The sequence below is a fragment of the Osmerus mordax genome, chromosome 17 (assembly GCF_038355195.1).
Source record: "Osmerus mordax isolate fOsmMor3 chromosome 17, fOsmMor3.pri, whole genome shotgun sequence".
Taxonomy (NCBI): Eukaryota; Metazoa; Chordata; class Actinopteri; order Osmeriformes; family Osmeridae; genus Osmerus; species Osmerus mordax.
Window position 1 is genome coordinate 3,220,099 of NC_090066.1, and position 14,064 is coordinate 3,234,162.

Consider the following 14,064-nt stretch of genomic DNA (forward strand, 5'->3'; position numbering starts at 1 on the left):
CAAACAAACACAGGTAATCACATGTTTAGTCCCATATTGTACTATAATGGGGTACTCAGGGCTGTGTGTACTTAGTGAGGTAGGGGTGATTGGGGTGATGTGTGCAAACACTGAGAGCAGTGAAGTCATGTATTTACAGAATTAGCTAGGTTAGCTTGGGATACCGGGAACAGACACAGCAGTGTATGGCTTATAGGCCCCGTGGAGGCATAGGGAAGGTGTGTGTGTTTGTGTGTGTGTTTGTATAGGAGGTTGGAGTGTATGGTTTGCATGGGGGAGCGTGGTGATTTCATGATGAATGCAGGCTCTCATGGGATGCAGTGTAAGAGGACTCCTAGGTAACGAGCTCTCGGGGACTGACCCCAAGTTCACGCACTGGCTTGTGTGAAGCACTCAGGCCTTACATGGTAACATGCATCCAGCTCGTACCTCTGCAGCATGGATCAGACAAGGTACTTGTGTTTGTGTGCGGAGCAGGGCCACATAGCTAGCAGGACTCAATGCAGTATCTTTGCGTTATGATCTGAACGTGAGCTATATATTTTGTCATAGTCTCTCCATCCATCCACTCTGCCTCTCTCTTTCTCTCTCTCTCCTCCCCCCTGCATCTCCCTCTCTCTTTCCACCTCTCTCTCTCTCTCCTGAGCAGGCCTGCCAGGCTGCAGCTTTCTGGCAGGGGGAGGAGCAGTAGTTACTGTTTAAGAGAGCATTTATAGAGTGTAGTGACTAATCAGAAGCATACCCAGCTATTTACATGCAAGCCTCAGAGGGAAGCTCAGGAATGCAGCGAAGGGAAAGAGGAGCGAAGGAGCGCGCGCCTCTCCTCCTCCATGTCTTTCCACTTCACATGTCACTGCTCCTCGAGGGGGGGTGAGGGGTGGGAAGGGTGAGGTGAGGTGGGTAGGGCAGGGTGAGGGGTGGGGGGTGGGAGGTTAGAGAGGGGGGGTGGAAGAGGGAGAGTGAAATTGATTAAAGCTGAAGATCAAAGACTTAAAATGGCTGACATGAAGTCCCCCCCCCCCTAACACACACACACACTCAATATAATTTTGATCTGTGTGTGTGGGTGTAAGAGAGAGAGAGAATGCCAGTTTGTACTCTACCATTCCATGGATCCTGGTAATCTATCCACAGAAGAGGAAGAGAGGAGCACAGAAGGTTAGTTTAGATTTTAATCAGTACCCCCCGGGTGATTCATCATTTAGCTTTGGTTTGTTGTTCTTCATTATCCATCCAGGTTCTGTCAGAGAACGGTTCTGATGTAGAACCAGTGCCAGGATAGGGATGCCGCATTTTGGCATGGGCACAAGCACTCCAGAAATACAGCCTTTCAAAAAAGCCATTTTAATCAGACGCACTCTGTAGGGAGAGAGGTTGGCATTGAACAGACTCTGACCTCATTAGAGACCTGCCAAAGGTAATTGGGCGAAACAATCAATCACAAATATTATTAGATACCCATTAGATGCCCGTTACAATTAAATAGCCAGACCTGGGGATAGGTGCAGAGACAATGACTGGATAGTGGCATGGCTGGAACATTCTGCAGGGCTACTTTCCTACAAAATAGATTGCAGAAATGTTAGAACAGAAGTAAATATTAATGTCAATGTTTAATATATTTAAAGAATCTGCAACGATTTTCTATTAAATGCAGTGTGTGTATATGTGTACTGTAGTGAGATGAACATTAATCATCCCTGAGTGCTGGTTCATTATCAGCTCGTTAGCTAATGATGAAGTTATTAGTAATCGAGAAGTCTTGTCTCGTTAATGCTGACATGAAGGGGGAGGAGTTGTCAAATGCAGCCCTGTCTTATCTGTTCTTTACCTGCAATCTGAAAAGATTGAGAGGGTGGTGTATTGGCTGGATAGATGGAGGGGTGAGGTAGATGAAGGGGTGAGGTGGATAAAAGGGTGAGGTAGATGGAGGGGTGAGGTAGATGGAGGTGTGAGGTGGATAAAAGGGTGAGGTAGATGGAGGGGTGAGGTGGATAAAAGGGTGAGGTAGATGGAGGGGTGATGTGGATGAAAGGGTGAGGTAGGTGGGGTTAGAATCGAAGTAAAGGGGGTTTAAATGGGAGAGGGAGGGGTGACAATCTGGCTGGCCTCATTAAAATCTGCTTTAATGAAACAAAACACAGAAAGAACAATGAGGTGTTGTTATGGCGAGCCTGGCTCTATGTCTGGGTCTGTCTGCGTAAGCCTCGACTGGCAGCGTTTCATGGGACAGTGTGTGTCTGGCCTGACCCAGACACACACCACTACACACACACACACACATGCACTGTGACAGCCATCTAGGAGACCACCTGGGATAATGGAGCCATTAGTTAAGCTTGGAGGTAATGACCAGTAATGGTACACCAGCAGAGAGCCTGGACCCAGGCCGGGGCACTGCCCCAAACACCCGTCACTCACACACCTAGGTAAACACAGCAGGAGAGTATGAAGCGTGTGTGTGTGTGTGTGTGTGTGTGGTGCAGGTGGAGATGGGTGAAGTCCCTAGGCAGCCCATTTGCAAAGGAAGGGGTTGCGGGTTTGGACCCGGTCCTGTTCAGAGACTGGGTCTGTATTCTTATCTCATTTACAGTTTTGCCACCAGCTATAAGAGGACCCACCGCCTCCTCACCACAACCTGAGAGACTACCCTCCAACAGCAAGGCTCAATTATTTACAATTTCATGCTTGTCTGAGATACGTGTTATTCTAATAAATGTAGGAATTAGGTGGTTTAAATACCATAGGTTAACCTCTTGAGGTAGAATTTTATCCTCCATTAGGCAGAGAACGTCCCTGCAGCTTGATGGGAACCGTGGTAGAACAGTGTTGGTAGTGTGTTATGTGTCAGTGGTTCAACGTAAGCACTACTATAAAAAGACTTTATGGTTTAGAATTGTACAACAATGGCACAATGCCGATATGTTAAAGTAACTGAGACAGTCAAACACAAGAAAACTCAACACGGAGCTTCCTGGCCCACTGAGAGAGACAGACTGACAGACAGGAAGAGAGATATAGACAGTGAGCGAGAGAAAGGGAGACAGACAAAGAAATTGAGGGACAGAGAGAGAGAGGGGGAGAGGGGGAGAGAGAGGAGTCTTTGTTATGTGTTACTAGAGCTCTAGGGTTTCCTGGAATTTTCTGGCAGTGAATTCTTCGGTCCCATAACCGCAGAGAGACAGGAGGAATGGTGAGGCTTCCTGACAGACAGACAGACAGACAGAGAGACAGACAGACAGACAGACCTCCTCGACAGACCCCAGGACAGACAAACGTGGAGGAGAGTAAAGAGCGAGCGAGAGCGAGAGGAGGAGACCTACCTCCCTGTGTACCTGGTAGATTAACGAGCCATTCTAGCCCTATGGGGCCACACACATCCCCCTCCCCACCTCCCCATCTCCAGGACGCTGGCCGGCTGCCAAGCTAAGAATAACAGCCCGCAGAAATATGCTGCTCCAACATGAGCTGTGCTGCGGAGTTAGATGGTCGTAGAGGGCGAGGCCTAGCGTGGAGAAGACTGGAGGCACGATAAGGGTTGTGTCTGCTCACTATGGAATGTGTGGTAGTGAGACTGAGGACTGAGACGCCCCCTATGCCCCCCCCCCCCCCCCCCCCAGGCCCACCAGTCTCAGAGCTGCCCCATGTCTTCTCTCCTCTTTACATGAGCTCGTGTCGTGAAGTTATCCTGCCGCTGGTGTTTTAATACAGTTTGTTTTCGTGGTGAACCAGTGTTTCCTACAGAAGACCTGTCTCACCCTCTCTGTCTCTCACCCTCTCTGTCTCTCGCCCATCTCTTCCCCATCCCCTCACCTCTGTCCTGTATTCTGGTGAGGTCATCACTTGGCGCTCCAGTCCTCCTTATCTCCTATCTCCCCCCAGGAATGCTACCCCTTAGCTTGAAAGATCTCTTGTCACGTAATACCCTTGAAATCTTCAAACAGGCGCATTCCTCCAGCTGATTTACACATCTGAGCGTCGTTCAAACCAGAGGTTGGATGGAGTTATACGCACCTCCCAGGAGAGAGAAAGTGTCGGACTGCGGTGCTAAGATTAGGTGTGGGGAGTAGGGGTAGGGGTGTCAATCATTTTTGGGAGGTGGGGGGCAGAAAAGGTCCTAGGCCCGGCCGGCCAGTGAAGCAGGATGTAGGCTACACAGGGAAGGGCCAGGAGCAGATGTAGGATGTGTCCTGGGGACTGTGGTCCTGTCACTCGAGGGCTGGAGGGGGTAGAGGGCTGGTGTCTCCATGGCCTGATGGAGACTCCCATGTTTCCATGTAAGGCATGACTGGAACATGTTTCTCCCTGTGTGGGACTGACTGACTCGCCACTCTATCTTTACCCCGTTTTTTTCCTGTTCTTCTCGCTTGTTCTTTTTCTGTTCCTGACAAACTTGGTATTTAATGGAGCCTGTCAGAAATGTACAACAGATACTTTACTCTTTTTTTTTTTTTCGTCTTACTTCTTCTCTGTTTGCGTTGTGGGCCCAGGGTCATTTATTTTACGGGATGGCAGGTGTCCGGAAATATGTCTCTGCAGGAGGACAAATCTTCTCGGAGATAGAGAGGAATGGGGAGAAGGGGAGACAGGAGGGTGGGCGTGGAGGGAGGGAGGAGGTAGAGAGGGTCATTAGTCAAGCTCTGGGGTACTAAGTGTTTGACTGGGTATTTCTTGTCTTGGTGGGGAGCGTTCACTCACTAGAAGTCTGTCGGGTACATCGCCGACATGCTGTATTTGTATGCTGAACAGTATACATTGGGCCAAAACAGATACTTGGAGTGCATTTTGACAACATGTTCTAAGATGCTATCCAGCCCTGCGCTGTAGACCAGACTGTTCAGTCCAGCCCTGCGCTGTAGACCAGACTGTTCAGTCCAGCCCTGCGCTGTAGACCAGACCGTTCAGAGACGGCCGGCAGGAGCGGCTCAGCTCAGAGAACAGCGACGACGCCTCATGACAGGGGCTTGGGAGTGTATGTATTGAGATTAGCTGACACTCTGGCTGTTTGGATCCAAACCACCAACATATTATTTCAGGCGGTTTCGTAAGAGCGTGAAACTCCTCGAGCTAAAACCCTCCCAAACTCTAGCGAATACTTGTGGAAGGAGACGTAGCTTATTTATCTGTTCTCTGTCGGACTAAACCTCCTTTCATCTCCTAGCCTAGGGTCTTCTACATCTGTGACTCTGTGACTTTATTTGACTTTATCAGCCTGTGTTTTAGTGTTTGTGAGCTACCCTGCTAGTCCCACAGTAGAGCAGCCAAACCTATGCTAATAATACTCTGTGTTCTTGACATGGTCCCAGAGATGCCAGTATAGAGTAACCATCACTCATGGAAGTCGGACAAAAAGCCAACTCCAGCCCTCTTCTGTGGTGTGTGTTTGCATGCGTGTTTCTGTGTCTGTGTTTCTGTGTGTGTGTGTGTGTGTCTGTGTGCGCGTGTGTGTGTTTAACTGTGCGTGCCTGCGTGTGCGCTCGTGTGAGAGCTATATCTCGCTGCACAGCATGTTAGAAAGGCACTTTTTTTTTCTCAGTGAGGTTACGAGAAAAGGAGCTTTTTTTCCTTCCATATTTGGTCATATGGAGCGCGGCCAGCTGCAGTAGCCGTTTGATGCCGTACAAACATCCCTGTTCTGTGGGTTCTGTTCTTGTTGGCCCTTTCCCTCTCCCATAGAATCTGATAGAGGCTAGGACTAGTAAGAAAGTTGGTTTTCAAAGCACAAGGCCCCAAACCTCAAAGAGGAGAAAAGATTGCCCTTCTAAACTTGATCACCCCTCTTAAACCTTTCTGTGTACGCTGCAGTACATGTAGATAAAGTCAACAGTTTCCCTTTAAGAGGAAAAACATTTTGAACTGCATTATATACATTATACAATAAAAAGCTTTTTTACTGACATCCACTCTAAATTGTTGAGTCTCGAGTGTGTTTCTAGTGGAGGAGAGCCCATATGCTAACCTGCCTCCAGAGGAGTGGACTGCATGTCGCCTACTCACAGTCCTAATGGGTAGATGACTCACTGCCCCCATTGTCAGAAATCCGCAGACAACGCTTTTTTCACAACCCTGTTTGTAGAAGGTTTGACTTGATTCCCTGGCATGTGGAGGTGTGTGTGAGTTCCTAGCAAGATGTTGGCTTGTTTATGGATGCAAAAAAAAACGGTTCAGATTGAGTCATGCTGTGGATAAAGCGTGTGGCTCGGGCCTTGTCCGGTATCTCTCTGGTATGGAAAGTAATTTATATGTTAATAGAAAGTACATCATGTTTTTATGACATGTTAATGTACTGATGTGAAGTTCATGAAGGGTGTGTTCCAGTTGTGAACAGGGGTGAAGTCCACAGCATGAAACTTAACAATGTGCTCATGGATGTTAAAAATAGATGTGATTCATGGTCTAAATATACTAGAATATATCTCTCCCTCACACGCGCACGCAGACAAACACACACACACACACAACAGCATCGCCAAGCCAAGACCAGGTTATCTCCCTGCCAGTGGAAAATGTCTTAAACCTTCCACTCTGTTCAAGTCAAAGAAAGGAGTTCCTTATCAGGATGATTGAGTGAAAATAGAGAGGATTGCTAGCCATGTGTTTTTGTATCGAGTAATTATGTCACTTATAATGAATACCTGTGGGATAAGATCATGACAGCAGTTGTGTAGTTTACAGTTGTGGCCAGCTGGCTCTGTATCCTGTGTTTCAGGGTGTTTCAGTGTGATGAGTGTGTTCCAGTGCTGTGTGTTCCAGTGTCTCCATCAGTGTGTTGAGTGAACCCCTTTGTGCTCTGGGGACACAGTGTTCAGGTAACCTCAGCTGTCTGTCTGTCTGTCTGTCTGTCAGGCTGATTCACAGGCTGAGGAGACATGGCGAGGAATGTGAACCATTGTCTGGGAATGCAGGGCTTTCCTTCTCCTTCTCCTCTTCCTTTCCCTGCCTCTGTTCCCTTCCTCCACTCCTCTTCTTTCCGTCACCCCATCTTGTCCTTCTCCTCTTCTCTTCAATGGAAACTTCCAAGGCTTGGAGCAGATTTTGATCCAGTGTGAATCTTCCTCCACCCTTCTCCTTTTTCATCATGTTCCTCATTGTGCTCCGCTTTCTATCGCTCATCTTCTACTCCTTCGCCTCATCCCCCTCTTCCTCCTCCTCCTCCTCCCACTCTTTCAGGCAGCCGTGGTCAGCAGCAGAGAGGGGTGGAGGCAGTAGTTTGGGCTTGTCCCTGGTTGACCTGCCTCCCCCCTCAAAAAACTGCCTCTCATCCACAGCTCTGCCTCAGTAAGGCTGCCTTCGATTATTATTAAATAACTATCAAATGCTTGATTGTTCTTACCCACTGTAATAAAACGCCAACTGTGGACCAAATCAAATGCACTTCAGATACTTCCAGATCCATTCATGTAATCAATCCTCGTCATTGGCCCCCAAATCCGCTCTCAGGACCCTCGAAGAACAGAGCCTGGTGACATTCACAGAATTCCTTCTGGTTTGAGCGCGGCCACATGTCTGTGGGAGTGAGAGTTAGTGTTGGATGAGAGGGAGGCTGCATCTGCAGCAGCTGGTTTAGAGATCGAGCTGAGCTCCGATGCCTCTCGCCACCTCATATCCTGTCTAGAACGTGTCCTAGCTAAAGCCCTGCAGTTTGACACCACAAGCTGGAAGCTGGCTGCCTTTGGCATCAGGGTGTCTGGGTTGTGCAGTCAGACACACACACACATGCAGAAACTCAACACACACACACACACACACTCTCCTGCTGTAGGTAGTGGGTATGGGCACATGTCAGCAACTGCCAGCTAGGCATGTCTTTATTTTTGTAGAGAGAGAGAGAGAAAGAGAGAGAGAGAGAGAGAGAGAGAGAGAGAGGGGATGAGTGAGAAAGGGAGAGAAAGAGACGGAGGAGTTGAAGCAAAGAGAGCTAGAAATCCTAGCCTTTTATTACCAGAAACTGGGGTGGATTTATGTGTGGTTGTCCAGGTTGGTTCCAGGCTGTGTAAATACATTGGAGCGTCAGACGACTGAACGTGTGAGAGGAGATGCACTTCACACAGAACCAGAGCCGACCGCAAACACACACACACACACACACATACATACACATATACACACAAATGCCCTCAGAGAGAGGGAGAGAGAGAGAGAAAGAGAGCTATGCTTCATGTATGGAGGACGTTGGGCGCTGAAGTGTCTGTGATGATGCGGGGCGTCTTGGCTCAGTGTGGTGGTGCTGAGAGGTGGAGCACACAGACCCGGCCTTGTGCCAGCACTGAAACAGCAGACACCTGGGACACCTCTTCCACCTGCCGCCCAGCGCACCTGCGCCGTCGCCACGGCAACATATTCTCCACTGACCTGCAGCTACAGGCCTCTCGTTGACCCAAAATTCCTTTCCTTGCCTCTCTTCTCCTTCCCTGTCCTTTCTTAAACTCGTCCTTGTGTCTCCTTTCCTCTCCTTCACCTAACTTCTCCTCTCCTGTCCAAATATCTTCTAATTCCTCAGCTTTCCTAACCTCTCCTCCTCCTCCCCTTTCATCTCCTACCGGATCCTCTCCTCCTTTTCTAACCTCTCCAAACCTCTCCTTTCTTAACCTCTCCTCCCCTCTCGTCGGTGCTTCTCTCCTCACCTCCACCTCTATAGAAACTGAACAGTATGTTCCTATGTGTGGTAGGGTTGTTCATATCATGACAATGTTTGTTTCCATGGCTTTTCGTCAGTAAACTGAGCAGTACTAACACAGCTCTGCTGGTGCTTTTTAAGGATGTATTGACAGAAATTCTTATTTGAGAGATTGGTTTTTGTTGGCAGGGCAGGTCTATCTCCCTGCCCCCTCTCTCTCTCATTTTTTCTCTCTCCCTCATCTCTTTGTCTTTTGTCAACAGTTCATTTACTTCTATGCTAAGTGCTCCATAACAGCTATGATCCAAAAACCAGTGGGTGGCACTGTAAATATGTTTTCTTTTAATTCTTTGGACAGGAAAAGCTGTCTCCTTAAAACTACCCCTCTCTCTGTCTCTCTCTCTCTCTCTCTCTCTCTCTCTCTCTCTCTCTCTCTCTCTCTCTCTCTCTCTCTCTCTCTCTCTCTCTCTCTCTCTCTCTCTCTCTCTCTCTCTCTCACTTTGGTTAATCCTAAAGATCCCCCTCTCTCTGGTTTAGCCTAAGGGTAGACCTGGACTGTGCTTGTATCTCCTCTGCCTTCACACAAAGCTAACACACACACACACAGCTAAAACCAGCCCACTGCTTCCAGATCCGTTTGTCACTTTCAGTGGAAGAATTTTAACTGTTTCTGTTCACAGAACTGTCATGGCATGACAGTTGATGTCATGACTTCACCCCCTGTGTGGAATTTTCTGGAACTATTGAAGGGGCTGGGTCAGGGTCTTTTACTAACACCCAAGGTTCAATAGCAGCATTCCTTACATAGCTCAAGAGACATACTGCTCAGATTGATGTGTTTGTCTAAAAGTTAAACAGGATGGAGTGAGTAAACTGAGTATCACTCAGACAACTCTCACAAACAACAGTGGGGATTATTCTACATGCAGCACGCTGGCCATTACGTTACATTATAACCATACAACATCTCCCACAATTGCCGGTGGCATCATTTAAATGCTGCACAGACCTTTTCTCCTCTTGGTTGTTTGAAGTTGTTTGGTTGTACATGTATGTTCGAACTGCTTGTTGCCCTTTCTCTGTGTCCATATATGTCCATATGGATGGCTATGTCCGTGTGCATGTAAGTTAGCTAGCAGCCAGCATGGGTGGTCTGCTCCAGAAACACACACAACTCTACATTTCAGTATTTTACCAAAGACCCTCCCTGGAATGCATGGGCCTCTTGTAGACAGTGTGGTTCCATGCAGATGAGGCAGGGCATGCTGGGAGGCAGTTTGACCAGTCCTAATCTCCAGACGAGATCTGCTGGGCCATCTAGGGCCTATGGGACAGGCATAGTCAAACACGCTTGAGAGTCCAAATGCCCACTGGGCTTATGAATGTCATATTCCTTACTATCTATCAAACCATGATCAGACTGGCGTGTAGTAATAAGTGTAGCTAGCTACAGTAACGATGTCCTGGCGCTGTTTCTAGGAAGTGTATGATTATGTTGTTGGCTTTCAGGTTTTTAGTTATTGCTCTCATTTAGCCTAATTACAGTTGTACGAAGTGCCAGAATCCAAGTGCCAATTTTCCTCCCGCTGCAAATGGCATAAGTGCATCTAAACATAGCTAGCAAATTCTTGCGGTTTTGGAACTATCTGCTCTGATATGAGAAGGGGGGAGACAGGGGAAGAGGGGGCCAGGGAAACCGGACCTGTTTTTTTTAAATTCTCTAGTACAAGTGAGGATTCTGGGAGAGGGGAAATAATGGATAAAGGAGGAGAGAGGGATGATGGAAAAAGAAAAACAGACAAAAAAGAGAAAGATATTGCCTACAAGGAGGTTAGGGTTAGGGTATCGGGCTAGTAATCAGAAGGTTGCCGGTTCGATTCCTGGCCGTACTAAAAAGACGTTGTGTCCTTGGGCAAGGCACTTCACCTTACTTGCCTCAGGGGATTGACCCTGTACTTACTGTAAGTCGCTCTGGATAAGAGCGTCTGCTAAACGACTAAATGTAAATGTAAATGTAAGGAATAAGGTGGACCGAAAAGCTTGCAGAAAGAAAAGAGGGAAGGATGGGGACAGAGAAAGAGAGATAAAGAGAGAGAGGAAGGGAGGAATGGAGATGGAGTGTTACAGTTAGAAACATGGGTTTAGGAGCATACTGTAATTCCTCTGTCCATGCTCTTCCTGTTCCCCTGTTTGTGTGTGTGTGTGTGTGTGTGCAGTTGGGCACAGTGGAGCAGGCTCAGTTCTGCAGCACACACAGGAAGTCTCCAGCACTGATCCCAGAACAGTTTCTCCAGCCAGCCACTGACAGCCCCGTAAACACGACAGGAAACACTGGAGAGAGGGGAGAGAAAGAGAGAGGGAGAGAAGGAGGGTAAGAGGGGGGAGAGATGGAGGAGGGGGAGGGAAGGCATGAGAGAGTAGGGGGGGAGACGACGAGAGACGAAAGACTGCAAGAGAGCGGGAGTTGGAGGGAAAGAGGGAGGGATTATTGGAGAGAAAGAAGGAGGGGCAGAAGTAGAAGAGGAGAGGCAAGCGTCTGACTTCTCAGGCAGTGGACTATGTGGACAGAGACATTGCTGTAGATGGAGCGTTGTAGCTCTGTTGGCAAACAGTAGAGACAGTCTGATATGGTACGACAGGAGGGAAGCTAATCAATAACTGCTAACTACTGCTAAGGTAGGTTTCCATTGTATTCCACTGCCTAGTGGTTCGCTAAGCTACTGTCATGTCTGTCTACTAGACTGTGGTTCAAAGGCCTGTACTGAATGGTACTGTACTTGTTGTAGTTGTACTGTACATGGGCAGCGTTCCTAGCATTGTGTCTCTAGATATAATTTTCCTACCAGTGTGTCTGTAGATATAGTTTTCCTGTGTCTGTAGACAGTGTTTCTGGCAGTGTTTCTGCAGGGGCAGAGTGTTGATGTTCAGAGTGAGGACTCTTCTGGGTGGTCCAGCTTCTCTGCACTCCTCACTGCTCAGTCACGTAGCTAACGGGATGTTTTTACTCCCTGTCTTTCTAGCTGATTGGGTTAGCTTCCTGTCTGCTTGTATCCCTTCATCATCGCCATCCTCCCTCACATTCTCTGTCCCTCACAGTCTCTCTCCCTCACATTCTCTGTCCCTCACAGTCTCTCTCCCTCACAGTCTCTCTCCCTCACATTCTCTGTTCCTCACAGTCTCTCTCCCTCACATTCTCTGTCCCTCACAGTCTCTCTCCCTCACATTCTCTGTCCCTCAAAGTCTCTCTCCCTCACAGTCTCTCTCCCTCACATTCTCTGTCCCTCGCAGTCTCTCTCCCTCACATTCTCTGTCCCTCACAGTCTCTCTCCCTCACATTCTCTGTCCCTCACAGTCTCTCTCCCTCACATTCTCTGTCCCTCACATTCTCTGTCCCTCACAGTCTCTCTCCCTCACATTCTCTGTCCATCACAGTCTCTCTCCCTCACATTCTCTCTCCCTCACATTCTCTCTCTCTTCTTCATACTCTTTCTCTTCCAAACGGTCTCACTTTTAATCCTGGCTCAGAGGCAGCAGCCGATGGTCAGTACATACTTATGTTTCAAGAACTTGAAAACCAGTTTTCCCTGTTTGAGTCAGTGCACACTGGTCAAGGTAGTCGCTAAACATGTGTGAGGCATCAATAGCACACTTAGATGCTGTAAACATTGTCCACCCATCCAGGCTGTACTGTAGGCTGCCTGTTGTGTGTGTGTGTGTGTGCGTATGTGTGAGGACTGGCAGATAACCGGACGGGATAAACATCCCCTGGTCCTTCCCTCCTTCCTTCCTGTCTGTAAACTAACACACGATGATGTCATCCTGCAGGGCGTAACCATGGACGACGACTTTGAGCGCCGCCGTGAGCTGAGGAGGCAGAAGAGGGAGGAGATGAGGCTGGAGGCCGAACGGTAAGACTACTCTTCATCATCATCATCATCTCTTATTCCTCCTGCTGTCTCAGGTCCTCGAGTAACTGCGGTGGTTGGAGGACCACCCATAACAGTGCTCCTCTTGGTCAAATGGGAGACCTCGCATTTTCCTGTAAATGTGACTCAAAACCTTTGGCTACAATCGAGGTGACTCAAAATCCACACAGACATTAAGTCTGCCATAGTATACCTCGAGTCCTCATAGAAAGTGCTGGCTCAGCATGCAAATCACTGACCCTGCCTAGTCCTCATTAGGAAGTTGCAGTTCCGTCAGTTGGCCAGAAGGGGTGCAAGTGGCCTAATCATCTCCACCTGGCCTGATGACCTCAGTGCTCTCTCCTCTGTCCATATATGGGTCAGAGGCACTGCCTCACCAGACTGGTTTTGACTGTGCTGCTACTTCTATCTGTTAAAACCCTTCACAATACAGTACCAGAGGAGTACAGCCCTATTGCATGGTCATAAAACACCACTGACATCAAACAACTTCATGTAGAGGATGGACATGCAAATGTTTCTCGCTGTGACCTGTGTACATAGTACAATGTACAGGGGCTATGCACAGCTCATGAGTTGATATGGACACTCGGCAAACAGAGGTTGAGTCTGAATAACCCTTCATCAGATATGCTTCTGCGGTGGCCATGTTTACTTCCCAAGTGTTGATAAGCTAATGATGGCGTTCTAAGGCAGTAGATGAATGCTTGGAAAGCAGCATCCCATGCATGTGAGAAGTGCGTGTGTGCACCCTGCAGCTCTTGCATGCTCGCTCTTGGCTTTGTCACGCAGTCAGTGTACTTGAACAATGCTGAACGTATTGTGGAAACCGAAGACTTCTGCCAGAAAATGTACTGACCGGGAGCATTAGTTATGACTTAGCTCCTATCTCATCGTAGTCATCTCCACTCACGTCCAGCAGATGTAATCTAGTGCGACGTTGCTGGCGTGTTCTCTGATCCGTCACGTGTCTTCACCATCAGCCTGCACTGCTGCCCGCTCGACTGGGAATGGGGGATATTGTTTCATAAAGAGCCTCCAAGTCAGGGCTTCGGGTTGTTTGTCTGAAATTTGGCAGAAAATGTCAAGTGAGAATGAGGGAAAGTGTAGAGAGAGAAAGGGAGACAATGGACTGAGATAGAAAGAGAGAGTGAGTAAGAGGAGGATAGGGGAAATGTTTCCATGGTGGGAGTATGTGCACAAGTTTTCTTTTTTTTTTTTGGGTGAGGGGGGGGGGGGTCAGCTAAAGGAGTCATTTCAGTTGGCAGGCAAGGCTGGAATTCTAGTTGAACATTGTGTTATTGATAAAAGATCTCTCAATTGAAATGTTTACATTTTTGCCAATATGCTGTAACACACAATATTTACATGTCACGCATAATCTAGCTAGTCAAAAGCACGTCTTTGGCCTCTGCTTAACCACCACCAACTTGTAAATATGCTGCAAGAATGTAAAAATGTATGTGTGTGTGTATGATAGGAGTAGCAAGACTGCCAGATGTCTTGCTATGATAATACACG

The 14,064-nt window shown here is 48.0% G+C and overlaps 1 protein-coding gene across 6 annotated transcripts in view; it reads left to right on the top strand.

The window, feature by feature from the left end:
- Nucleotides 1–14,064, top strand: part of cald1a (caldesmon 1a) — a 34,619-nt gene that overhangs the window by 3,657 nt on the left and 16,898 nt on the right. For 4 of the 6 annotated variants that reach the window (XR_010878807.1, XM_067254320.1, XM_067254321.1 and 1 more), the window contains exons 1-2: nt 11,176–11,293; nt 12,443–12,525. Coding sequence is in view for 5 of the 6 variants with exons in the window: in XM_067254320.1 (XP_067110421.1) it covers nt 12,452–12,525 (74 nt within the window). In the remaining variant the exon portion in view is untranslated. Of the gene's footprint in view, nt 1–11,175; nt 11,294–12,442; nt 12,526–14,064 lie in introns of those variants that run through there. The other 2 variants (XM_067254322.1, XM_067254324.1) reach the window with 1 other exon arrangement.